This window comes from Grampus griseus (assembly GCF_964374135.1).
Source record: "Grampus griseus genome assembly, chromosome: 3".
Taxonomy (NCBI): domain Eukaryota; kingdom Metazoa; phylum Chordata; class Mammalia; order Artiodactyla; family Delphinidae; genus Grampus; species Grampus griseus.
This window is the reverse complement of record NC_139019.1, coordinates 54,896,172-54,909,848: the sequence shown is the minus strand read 5'-3', so window position 1 is coordinate 54,909,848 and position 13,677 is coordinate 54,896,172. Positions and strand designations below refer to the sequence as shown.

Genomic DNA, 13,677 nt, shown 5'->3' with positions numbered 1-13,677 from the left:
ACCAAAAGATCACTTCGTGAGTAAGAAATTACCGCTCAATCATATTCAAGCATAAACTGAAAAGGTTTTCTCCAAGCTGAGAAATCCCAGCCAGCTTTCCCACCACGCCAGGAAGCTGCTGCTGTCACGGACAGGGATATGACATTGGAATTATATACACCCTTCCTTTGACAAAGCACAGAGTAAACAAGCCAAAGGGAGCCAAACCCAGAGCTATTCTATTGTCTGGGAGAGGAGAAAAGACTTTTCACAAAGCATTTCCCACTGATCACTTTCTCCTGTCCACTCCATCATCCTCAGTGAGACTCTTCAGAACACCCTTCATCTTATTCCTTACTTCTTGTCCCATATTCCGCCCCCCCATCAATGGCAAGGCACTTTTGCTTATAATTTTGAGACAGAGAAATATTAAAAGAAGACTTATGCACAGTTGCACCTGTTATGATTCCTATTAAATTAAGTGGCCCTAAAGCAGTCCCCCCCCTCCCCGAACCGACCAATTTACATAAAAAGATCTATAGAGGCTTAAGGGAATATGAAATGAGAGTTAAACTTATCTTTGATGATTGGCTCACTATTCCCAAGACATCTGTTTATAACCATATCTTTCAAGCATCTTCTGCGGGCAGTAGGACTTTCAGAGTTGGGGGGGAGGGGGAAGCATTTTTTAAAGATTTTCCTTTCCTCCTTATTGGTTGATTTTATTTACCATTTCAGACTTTTCATTTCTAAAATCAGCTGCTAAAAGGGATCACCAATGAATAAAAAGTCACGTATCCTAAATTTTTCTGAAACTGTTTGGACTCTAACTAGTAAAATATCTATGACAGATCATGAACAATACATTAATGGTATTCACCAAAGAACTAGGCCACAAGCTAAACAGGTCCTCAATATATATATATACTCAATGAGTTGTACCCAATGCTATAGAAGTGAAAGAAGCATTTGTACATAACTGACAAACATTTGACATAAAACATAATGGCATAAAACTAATATTCAAAATGAAGAAACATAAACATTCAAAATATGCATTTCTATTTACCTTAGTGGTCCACAAAGAGTGAGGCCAAAAAACCACAAAAGTGAAATGATACACCCAGCAACTGCATGTTTAAATATTTTGATCCACTAAAAATGGAAATAAAAAATTAAAAATTTCAGTCATATGTTTTGCCAAATATCTCAAAATCTTAAATAAAATACATAGGGAAAGATAATGGTAACACAAATATTTTAATGGCCAAATAGTTACATATTTTAAAATTAAATAGAAATTATTAAGATCCCTTGACTAAATCTAGATTTGCAAGATAGTATTCTGTTTTTCATTTTCCATATTCTTGTCTGTTGCTAGATCCTGAAATCTTTTTCTATAGCGTACAATTTTCTCTGTTTTTTACAGTAGTTCTCACTAGTTTGCTAGGAACACTTAATGTTTTAGTTTTTAAATTCTTCTCCCGCAGGGATATTCAGTCCTTCAATTATTTGAAAAGAGAGGGAAAAAAGTTAAGATGGGTTTTAAAATATTAATCCTGTTTTAAAAAATGTTCTTGGTCTCTAAAACAGAGGTACTTAAATTCATCTAATAAAAAATCATGGCACAGGTTTCTAAGTTGTGGCATATATGTAGCAAATATGTAGTAGGGTGTAACTACTGTCCAAAGAGGTGATAATATGAGATGATGCAGAATGAAGGACATTTCTGGTATGCATCCTGAACCTCAGATGCTTAAAGGGAATAATAACGATGAAGAGGGTGACAGCTGATATGTACTGCATACGCACTGTATGCCACGTACTATTTTAAGAACTTTACATGTATTAATTCATTTATTCCTTATAGCTCCATTAGGAAGGCATTATTATCTCCATTTTACAGGTCAGAAAATGAAGGTAGAGAAATTAAGTAACTTGCTTAAAGTAAGGTTTGTCATTAGAACAGCCATGAATTTGTCTGACTCCAGAGGCCTTGCTCGTAACCCTTATGCTTTATCTGCTTCCCAGTGACATTTATCCTAGGCTTGTGGGCATGTCTACATGTCTGATTTGTAAATCTTTTCAGCATATGGATCCTGTATTAAAAAAATAATTATATGCATGCTGGAAACATTTTCTACCCTCGTCTACATTTTTAAACACTTCATTATCTTAGCACTTTAGCATTTACTCTTAAAGCCTCAGTTCTGAAATGCTAAGTCAAGGGCAAGTTAACTCTGGAAATGTTCTGCTGAGCACTTAAAATCATTCAGTAAGTAACCCTGATCAAGGAAAGAACACTGCCTCCTGGTCCACTGCTAGGACAAAAGGATTCTGCAAAAGACTTACCTGGCATTTGGTAATACTTTTCCCAGAAGAAAAAGGCTTTTGAAACAAAACCATAAAAAATGCAGTCCTGTGAATATTGAAACATTAATATATTAATATTAATTAATCTTATATACAAGGTGTGGTTTTAAGTAAAGACACTTAAACAAATATACTAGAATTTGAAGGGTATGTTAACCTCTAAAGAAAATATACTAGAGAACAATATTTATTTTAATAAGGCTTCCACTACAATATTTTGGGAACTCTTCTTTCTTTTGTATCTGCCTTCAGAACCAGTTTACAAGCCATAAAAGAAGTCTCAATATTTTTTTATACTTTACTAAAGAAAATAATTCCTATCTTCTCTAAAACAGTAATAACAAATCTTGAAATAGTAATGAAGAAAGTACTAATCATATATCCCTACTTTTCATATTCCCAAAATAGTTATATAAAAATATATTCTAGTGGTGCTAAAAATTTTCTAGTCAAGAATCACTTTCCATGATTACTAAAATTGCCAGGAGTCTAACAGATTCTTTTCTTTTCTTTTCTTTTTTTGTCTGAGTTAGGTCTTTGTTGCTGCGCACGGGCTTTCTCTAGCTGCAGCGAGCAGGGGCTACTCTTCATTGCGGTGCGCGGGTTCTCATTGCGGTGGCTTCTCTTGTTGCAGCAAGTGCGCTTCAGCAGTTGTGGCGTGCAGGCTCTAGAGTGCAGGCTCAGTAGTTGTGGCGCACGGGCTTAGTTGCTCGCAGCATATGGGATCTTCCATGGACCAGGGATTGAACCCGTGTCCCCTGCATTGGCAGGCGGATTCTTAACCACTGCGCCACCAGGGAAATCCCTAACAGATATTTATTAATACAGAGGTTGGTCATTATCAATCTCAAGGTCCAGAGAATCTTTACTTAGAGAGAATTTCTTACTAGATGCAGAGTAGTGTAAAATTTATACTGTAAGGGGACCCTATACCATGAAGGGACATGTAGTGAAGACAGCCCAGCATGGTTTAACTTGGAAAATAAGGAACATCTGTGCCAAGACAAGTCTCTGGCGACATTCTATGCCTGCTGGAAGGTTAGACTATGCCAGTAGGATGGTCTGGGAATCCCTAGGGTCCCTGAGGCCCTTTTAGGGAGCTGTGAGATCAAACTATTTTTTTCTTAAACATTTAAAAAAATTATTTTAAAAATATTTATTTTTTATTTGGTTGTGCTGTATCTTAGTTGTGGCTCATGGGCTCCTTAGTTGTGGCATGCATACTCTTAGTTGTGGCATGCATGTGGGATCTAGTTCCCTGACCAGGGATCGAACCTGGGTGCCCTGCATTGGGAGCTCGGAGTCTTAACCACTGTACCACCAAGGAAGTCCTGAGGTCAAACTATTTTTACAGAAGTATTAGGATATTATTTGCCCTTTTCACTCTTATTCTCTCAGGGGTGTATATTAGAGCTTTTCAGAGGCTAGTTCATGTGAGATACTGTAACAGACTGAATACTGACTCAGATATGGGGATCCAGCTGTATTCTATTAAGCCAGACATTAAATTTGCAAAAACCTCATTAACACAAACTAAAGCAAAAGCTGATGTTTTGGCAAGCTAATAGAATATGACAATCCTTTTTTTTTTTTTTTAAATCCAGTCTTTTGGTACCTCTAACCTTAGGTATTCTGTCTTTAAAAAAAAAATTATCAAGTACTTGTCAGGAGGAATAAAATGCACAAAATATTCTATGTAAAATATCCTAAAGATACTCAGTTAAAACAGGATTTTCAAAGAAATTAAAAAACATTAAGGAAAAAAAGAACCATACACACTCACCCAAGTTTTAATATAAAAATAAACTGAACAATGTGAACTACTTTCAGGAGGTCATATGATTCAAAAAGCCCCACAGCCTTCAAAACTTTAGTGACACACAGTAATACAATATATTTTGTTAACCTGAAAAATAAAAACAGAAACAAGTTTCAGTATCATTGAAATCACAAAGAACTCTGTAATCCTTTTTTTTCTTATTATACAAGTAATAGGGGTCTTTATGAAAACCATAAATATAAACAAAAAATGAAACAAACAAAAACTCAACTCACCCCTCCACGTGATAACTACTATTAACACTTTGGTATATATACTTTCAGATTTTTTGCAATATACATGGACGTATTATGTATGCACAGATACCGTCTATTAAAGAAAAAAAGGCCAAACTAAAAATAAAAATGTTCTTGATTGAGTTGCCTCAACTATTTTCTAATGTGCTTTTTAAACAATTACTCCAAACAAATAAAGAGAATAAAAACAGAAACCAAACCATCTGTCATGAAACGAGACTATAATATAGGAAGGGAGGGGGGAATGGTGAATGCCTTAGGTTTACCTCTCCTCTGCTTCGCTAAGTGACTGCAGTGAGTCACAGTTGAAGTGACCTGACCTACAGAGCCCTGAGAAGGCTCAGGAATCTGAAGCACCTCAGAAAGGGTGTGGAGAGCTGCAAAGAGGAGGATCATTAGGAAGTCTGCCAGGTAGTTAGGTCCCCAGAATCCCACCCAGCACAGCCAGGCAACCATCCCTCCTAAATCATGACAGGACAAGAGCTTCACCTTTGGAGAAGTCTAGACATAAGGCAAAGCGGAAAAGAGGGATGAAGTGTTGGACTAAAATCATGGAGATTAAAAGGAAGTTTCCCTTCTTAACCCCACCCCACCTGCCTTCCCTCATTTAACTCTAACATCCTAACTGCCAGGCTTCAATCTCCCAGCAGGAGAACCCTTCTCTGGAGAAGCCCACCAGGGGACAAGCCCCATACAGGTCTTCTAACTAGCTTTTTGGGCCTCACTCAAATAAGAATGGCCAAATATGGATAATCAATCCTTTATGATAAGCCTATAATGAGAGACCAAACAAACTAAAACAGCAAAGAAATTTAAAAGATACAGAGATCACAGGGAATAGCAGAAAACAACGAAGAACTAGAAATAATATTCTTGGATAAGAAAGAAAAGTTCATCCATGGAAAAATTAGGCTGTCATAAAAAGAAACGAAAAAGAAGCTCCTGAAAGAGCAATCAGAAAACAGTGAAGAAATTATCTCAGTTTTCTAGATTAGTAGTCTTCTTTGGTCATATACCTCTAGTAGTAAAAAAAAATTTTGCACCTGAAACCGATTATTTGTACATTACAAACATGTACTACTCTCCTGATATTATGTTATAAAACATACACAAATTAGAAATGAAAAAGAATGAGATAAAAAGGTGAGAACTTCTAACATCCCCCCCCAACAGATCATCTTTGCAAGTCATTCAAGAGACTACTTTCTAAGTTTATATCTAACAGGTGTTAATACATTAAAAAGGAGATAAAAGGGATGTCCAAAGCCAGCACACCAGCAGGAATGAGAAGTCTCTACCAATGGGAGAAAAATACAAAAAAGCAAACACAGAAGTTTAAGGGAAACCTAAGTCATTCAAATAGCAGTTAAAACAATTTGATATGCAATGATATCAATGTATGTAGGATGGTATAAAAATCAATGAGTGTGACTCATTAAGTCCCATGGCACTGAGTCAACAAACAGCAATCTGCTTAAGAAGGCATGAAAATATATATATTTTTGGAAGATTTTGATGCAACTACGAAAATAAATTTCAGTCCTTGAAAGAATGAATCTCAGCAATTCCAACATCTTCACTGTCCGATGGCTCATTTTCTGTTTTAGTCCAAATAATATCATAGTATATTAAAGAAAATCAGATTTGGAACAAAGTGGTTTTTCTTTTCATGAACATAATCTGGGGGGCTTTTTAATAGTGCAATCTGGGAGTTTTAACAATGTGAAAATTAATCACCAAGAAGTTAATAAAAATGTTAATGTGGAATAAAGTAAGTCAAATCCTAAAGCACAGAAGTCCCTACTTAATTTACCTGTAGAATAGTATAGACACTGAAATTTCTGTTTAAAAGATCAAGCAGATTTTCTGGGGTGATAAAAACGTCCTATAGCTTGATTATGCTGAAAGTTACATGGGTATGCATTTGTGAAAAATGAAAACTGGTACCTTTAAAATCTATGCATTTTATGGTAGGTAATTTTATCTCAATGAAAAGAGGAGTATTGGAAAAAATAAATAAAATTAAAATTATGGCTATGATAAAAAAATCGAGTGTATTTTGTTTCTGGATTGTTTGCAGACTGGCTGAAAACACACAGTACAACATGAAAAATCTACCAAATTTCTAGTAATTGTCTAGGTATTTACTAGAAAGTAAATGTATATATGCTAGAAGAAACAGAACACTAATATTTAAAAGCTGAAAAACACCTTAGAGATTCTCTAGTCCAATTCCTCTCATGTCACAGACTGGGAAGTTGAAGTCCACAGAGTTAGCTAGGGTCAAGTCCATGTCTCTTAAGTATGCTCTTTTAATATGTCACACAGAGAACCAAAGTTCATCCAAAAGGCTTTGAGGATTCCCATCTTCTAAACTGTTCCCAATTATACATTCACAGTGGCCCACATATAGGGTAAAATAATCTTTAAATATGAAAAACAAAATGTATATTAAAACCTAAGATTAATGTCGATTTTGGCCCATTTAAGCTAGAGAAAAAAGTCAGATAAACTTAAGTAAATTAACTATATTAATATTAATTATATACTCCAGTCATGGTAGCAGTTTATAATTAGCAAATAAAAATACTACTCTTGAGCTAGAAATCTTTTGTTTATTCAGTTCTTAACTCAGGGACTTGCATATAATATGTGCTCGGCAAATGTTTACTAAATAAATTCTACAATTACACTTGTGTGATACAGTAATATCTAGCACAATAATGTAGATAGTGCAGTAGTACAGTACATAGCTGGCAGTCAAGCTTCTGGCAATTTAAACTGTCATCAACCCAGTTATGAATTCAGAATGAAAGACACACATCAAGTAGAGAGAGGAAAGCTCAAAACCTCAAGTGCTTCACTCCTTAAGTTCTTAACTAGGTGTAAAAATAAAGCAGCAGGATAGAAGCAAGGACACAAAGAACACTGTCAACAAGACAGGGAGGGAGAAAACAAAGACCAGGAAAAACTGACAAAGGTACATTAAAAATCACAGCAATCTGGGGATTCTTGAGGTCAGCAAAGAGCCTTGTACACCCTCATGGGGCTACTAAGCCATTCTTCAAATATTCCCTGCTCACTTACTATGTGCCAGATGTCATCTGTGGCTAATGAGACCTGTCTGTCAGGGTGGTTTCAGGTACTACAGCCTTCCCTCTTCCTGATAAAAAGGCCTGATGCAGGTGGAACTAGTTCTGCATTCTTTCTGACTTCAAAGGAGGACTTTTATCTAAAATTTATCTTAAAAATATTATCAACATGTTAACATTCTCTAGAAAATGTCATCCATTTTATAATAAGCCTGTATATGAGAGCCACACTTGGGATGGCAGAGAGCAAAGACCAAGAATCTGGTCCCAGATGGTACTGCTGAGGGGCTGAACAAGTACCAGCAACCTCTGGTTTCTTTTACGTGAGAAGAATATATCCGTATGTGATTAAAGCTCTCTTAGTTTGGTTGCTCACAACTAAATGCATTTCTAGGTGTTATCCAAGAAACTAAATGTGTAACAGAGGCCCTGCCCTCAAGGAGTTTGAGGTCTAAGGAAGACAGGCAAGAAACAAGTATTTATGTGACCCAAGTTAGTAGCAGAGATCTAAAGGAATAGATATGGAAGTAACTAACTGCAACTAGGGAAGCAAAAGTCATCTTCAGAGTCTGAGATGTCTAAGTGTGTATTAAAGACTAAGTAGAAAAAACAAACAACCCAATCAAAAAACGGGCAGAAGACCTAAATAGACATTTCTCCAAAGAAGACATACAGATGGCCAAGAGGCACGTGTTATTGCTAATTATCAGAGAAATGCAATCAAAACTACATGAGGTATCACCTCACACCAGTCAGAATGGCCATCATCAAAAAGTCTACAAATAGGGCTTCCCTGGTGGTGCAGTGGTTGAGAGTCCGCCTGCTAATGCAGGGGACAAGGGTTTGTGCCCTGGTCCGGGAAGATCCCACATGCCGCAGAGCGGCTAGGCCCGTGAGCCATGGCCGCTGAGCCTGCGCTCCGCAATGGGAGAGGCCACAACAGTGAGAGGCCCGCGTACCGCAAAAAAAAAAAAAAAAAGGTCTACAAATAATAAATGCTGGAGAGGGTATGGTGGGGATGTAAATTGGTGCAGCCACTACGGAGAACAGTAGGGAGGTTCCTTAAAAAACTAGAGTTGCTGGGGAATTCCCTGGTGGTCCATTGGTTAAGATTCCAGGCTTTCACTGCTGGGGGACCAGGTTCGATCCCTAGTCAGGGAACTAAGATCCTGCAGGGCACACGGTGTGGCCAAGTAAATAAATAAATTAAAATGTAAAAAACAAACAAAGTTGCCATATGATCCAGCAATCCCACTCTTGGGTATATATCCAGAAAAGACGGAAACTCTAATTGAAAAGATATGTGCACCCCAATGTCCACAGCAGCACTATATAATAGCCAAGACAAGGAAGCAAGCTGTGTCCACTGACAGATGAATGGATAAAGAAGATGTGGCACACACACACACACACACACACACACACACACACACAATGGAATATTACTCAGCCATAAAAAAGAATGAAGTAATGCCATTTGCAGCAACATGGATGGACCTAGAGATTATCGTACTAAGTGAAGTAAGTCAGACAAAGACAAATACCATATGATATCACTTATACATGGAATCTAAAAAAAGATACAAATGAACTTATTTACAAAGCAGAAACAGACTCATAGACATAGAAAACAAACTTACGGTTACCAAAGGGGAAGGGGGGGGGTGGGAGGGATAAATTAGGAGTTTGGGATTAATAGATACATGCTACTATATACAAAATAGATAATCAACAGGGACCTACTGTATAGCACAGGGAACTGTATTCAATATCTTATAATAATCTATAATGGAAAAGAATCTGAAAAGAATATATATACATATAACTGAATCACTTTGCTGTACACCCGAAACTAACACAACACTGTAAACCAACTATACTTCAAGTTAAAAAAAAGGAAAAGACTAAATAAAATTACGAAGCAAGGAAAGGGAGGGGGAATTTCAAAGTACGGAGAGCAGCATATGAAGAACGCTAGTACTGGGACGGACCTTTGAAGAAAAGCTCGGTTCACCAGATTACGCTCATAATGATCAGAAGTCATCAAGAAAAAGGTAAACTATATTTAATATACTTGTTTTAAAAAGATGGGGCAATATATAAAATTATTTCTAAATAATTTTTGTTTAAAGTATTAACAAAACTTGGGCTTCCCTGGTGGCGCAGTGGTTGAGAGTCCGCCTGCCGATGCAGGGGACACGGGTTCGTGCCCGTGCGTCCGGAGCCTGTGCTCCGAACGGGAGAGGCCACAACAGTGAGAGGCCTGTGTACCGCAAAAAAAAAAAAAAAAAAAAGTATTAACAAAACTTAAAAATTTGGCACTTTAATGGCAAGATTCAGTCATATGGAACATTAAGTATAATACTTCTTGACAATATTACTATTATGAAATTTCTGATACTTTATTCCCCTTTTAATTTTTAAAAAACAGATTACGAAAGTAATTCCTGAGTAGTTGGTTGTTATCAAAGTTTTAAAGAAAACCATTCCCAATTTCCTCCTCATAGGTGACCAACTGGGGACATCCTTCCACACCTTTTCCTTTGCATCTCCACGTATGGACAAGCACTTATTTTAGATACACTCACGTATTCACCATTGTACATATATTTTGAAATTGTTATGTGACTTTTCATGTAATATATAGTGAAGATCTTTTATCATTAATTAGGAAAATTATTTTAACATTTAACTAAAAGGTGAATATTTTGATTTTTAAAGTGTCAATTAATGAAGTCTTCCTGTTGGGCTAAAGACAAAACACTAGCTAAGGCCAAATAACCATATACTAATAAGTACACAATCCTAGTTCATGTTGTGGAGGAAAACATACTAAGGGGGAAAGCTGGGGTGTGAGGAAGGGAGGCTCTTAAATGGGGGCAGTGGCCCCTGAGCCATTCACTGACCCTTTGGGCAACTTAGCGGGATCCAATCCACTTCCCCTTAGTACCTGAGATGGCTTATATATCATTATCTGCCATTAACTAGTCTCATCAAAAGTATCACTGGTATTTTCTGTGAAGGGTTAGAAAAATCTCTGGTTCTTTAAATCTGAAATTACTGAAATTTGAGTTTGGGTTCAAACCTGTTTCTTGGGATTTGCCCACTGTAGCAGCTCACAGTTCTCCAGTTAAAAAAACAAATTCAGTGTATGTAATTCAAGCTTGATACATTCGTGTCCACTGCGTAGAAGGCACTATAAATGAAGTTTGAGGTAACTGACTCCCAGATTAGTTACTAGGTGTGTGACCTTGGGAAAATTACTTTTCTATGTCCCAGTTACCTGATCTGAGACAAGGATGCAACTAATGAGTCTGTGCTGTTGTAAGGATTAAGTGAGATGCTGCACGCAAAGTACCTGGAACATAGGAAGTACTTAATAAATGCTGGCTGTCACCCTCTGCCCTTTCCTGCAAAGAGGACTTATTGAAGTCAACATAGAAACATTTTTTTTTTTGCAGTGTGCGGGCCTCTCACTGCTGTGGCCTCTCCCGTTGTGGAGCACAGGCTCCGGACGCGCAGGCTCAGCGGCCATGGCTCACGGGCCCAGCCGCTCCGTGGCATGTTGGATCCTCCCGGACCGGGGCACGAACCCGTGTCCCCTGCATCTGCAGGCAGACTTTCAACCACTGTGCCACCAGGGACGCCCAACATAGAAACATTTAAAACAATTCATATTCGTGAATTCAGGAATAAAAATATCCACAATTAAAGGATCTGTTAATTAGCTTTTGCTGCAGGTTATAACCATACTTTGATTTTTAGTCTACATAAAGGAAAACTCTTGCAACCTGAAATCTATTCAAAGTTCAACCAGTTCTGATTTGAATTTGATTCTGCAATGAACTACAATAGGAGGGCAGCTCTGCTAAGCAAATAATGAAAATAAGACGGCAAAGGACTGTTGACCACATCTAAGATAATGAGCTCTTGAGTAAATAAAAATTTTGTATTACTTATTTAAAAATAATTTCAAGTGACAGAAAAGGTGCAAGAATAGTACACTCTTTACCTAGATTCTCTAATTGTTACATACTACCTTATTTGCCTTATTATCTCTCTCTAAATACAAACTTTTTTTCCCCTGAACTATTAAAGAGTAAGTTACATACATCATGCTCCTTTACCCCAACTACTTGTATTCCTAAGCCCATGAACATCCTTTTATGAAATCAGAAGAGTTATGAACTACAGGACATTTAACATGGATATACTTTTATCTAATCTATGGTCCACATATCAGTTTTGTCAATTGACCTAGTACTATCCTTTACAGCATTTTCCTCACTATTAAATCTACACCAGAATCACCTATTGCATTTAGTTGTCATGTCTCAGTAAATAATATCTGATAGGCATTGTTTTTTACAAAATGAGTTGCTCAAAATAGACTAGAAAATTAAACTTGTAACTACAAAAAACGCAGCTGATTTAACTTCTGTTCCAGCATTTCACACACAAATAGTTATGTTAGAAATGCTATTTCCACAGTTCCAAAGAATTTACCGAAACCACCATGTCTCAAAAGGAGGTATCCAAGAACAAAAAACACTGAACTAATCTCATTAACCTTATTAAATATACAGGCAATGAAAACCAGTTCCAACCAAACTGTTGGGCCATATTTTATACATCTTGCGACACTACCTCAGAAATTAGGACAGGTCAAGAAGGACACAATGGAAAGTGATCACTGTAATTACTTACCTCTTGGGGGTTCGTGGGAACATTGCGGGGAAGGGGGTAATGGGGACTGTTTCCTTTTTATTCTACGAATTTCTGTACTGTTTGAATTTTTTGACCATGAGCACACATGTCTTACTTAATAATAAAACAAAATAAGCGAAGAAAGGAAAAGAAAAACTAGATGGCGGGGTGGATTCTTGTTTTGCGAGGTTAACCTGAACATCAAAGTCCATCTGTTTGTACTTTTGGTTTCTTCGCCTGAAGAGATGATGGTGACCCTTCCTTTAACTTACACAGGCAGACATCAGAAAGGTTAAGTATCACCAAACTACTATTTCAGGGAGAAAGAGCTAACAGACATGCTTCTCATAGGTCAGAAAAACCTCTCACTTGAACTGGCTGGCAGTTCTAAGGTTAACGGTCTGCCCTGAAAACCAGAAACTCAAGCAGAACCTTCCCGGATCTTAGAGCATTCATTCTGCAGCGGGGAATGGCGGAACCAATGAAAGCTGTCGCGGGAGGGAGTACGGAACCGAGGAGGGCGTTCCGGGCTGTCAGCCGCACGGGAGGGACGCCGGGCCCCGCGCGCACCCGGGAGGGTCCGGGCAACGTGTGTCCGGAGCTGTCGGGCAGGCGTGGGGAGAGAGCGGCTCCGGAGGCAGGAGCCCGATCGGTCCCTTACCGAGCGCTGGGCACGTCCACCGGCCCGAGGCCGCCGCTGCCGCCGCCGGGGCCGGCTAGCACGTCCCCGCCGTATTTCTCCTCCATCCCGGGGATCAGGAGCCGCCGCCGCTGCCCCCGCTGCGGAGTCTCCTCATGTCTCGCCGCTGCCGCGGAACACCGGGCGCAGGCGCGTCACTCCCCCATGCCAGCGGCCCCGTCGGGTCCCCGTAGGCCGGGCCGCTGCCGCTGTCCCCGGCTCCGGCTCACAAGCACACACGCGTCGGGACTAGGCCGCGGACAGTTCCGGCGCCGCCAGGTTTCCCGGAGGCTCACCGGATCGGACGGGGCCAGGCCACGTCATCGGGCCCAGCAGCCCTCACTCTTGGGGGAGTGCCCGGCCCTGCGCCTGCGCACAGTACAACACTCGCCGTCCCCTCCCCTTCCTAAGGCTCTACCTACCGCTGGGCTACGGACGGAATCCTCGCCCCGTATCAGCTCCTCCCATTGACGAGGCCTGAGCACATACCTGTCCCTGCAGCGCCACCTATGGGCTGTCAGGAACACAGCGGGTTCTTCTGGAGCGCAGGTAGGGGACATAGAAAATGCACAACTTGCGATTAAATAGAATTTCTTTTAAATTCTGGCTCCTAAACTGTGTTACTTAATCCTTGCACATCAGTAAACCTAGGCAGGTAGGACCAGGCTTTATTAGAATTATTTTTCTGTTGCTAAAAAGTTAAGAAGGTGGGTTCCTGTATCTGTGTTGGTTTGAATCCCGAATCTGCCACTTACTAATTGTGTCACTTGG

At 39.1% G+C, this 13,677-nt stretch overlaps 1 protein-coding gene across 1 annotated transcript in view; it reads right to left on the bottom strand.

Annotated features, from left to right (window-relative positions):
• SLC30A5 (solute carrier family 30 member 5) overlaps positions 1–13,191 on the bottom strand; it is a 29,952-nt gene extending 16,761 nt beyond the window's left edge. Inside the window, exons 1-4 of the mRNA XM_082650908.1 lie at positions 12,889–13,191; positions 4,136–4,258; positions 2,332–2,398; positions 1,049–1,134 (exon numbers count right to left, since the gene is read on the bottom strand). Coding sequence (XP_082507034.1) covers positions 1,049–1,134; positions 2,332–2,398; positions 4,136–4,258; positions 12,889–12,974 — 362 coding nt within the window. The 5' untranslated portion in view covers positions 12,975–13,191. The remainder of the gene's footprint in view (positions 1–1,048; positions 1,135–2,331; positions 2,399–4,135; positions 4,259–12,888) is intronic.
• Between the last annotated feature and the right edge of the window lie 486 nt (positions 13,192–13,677).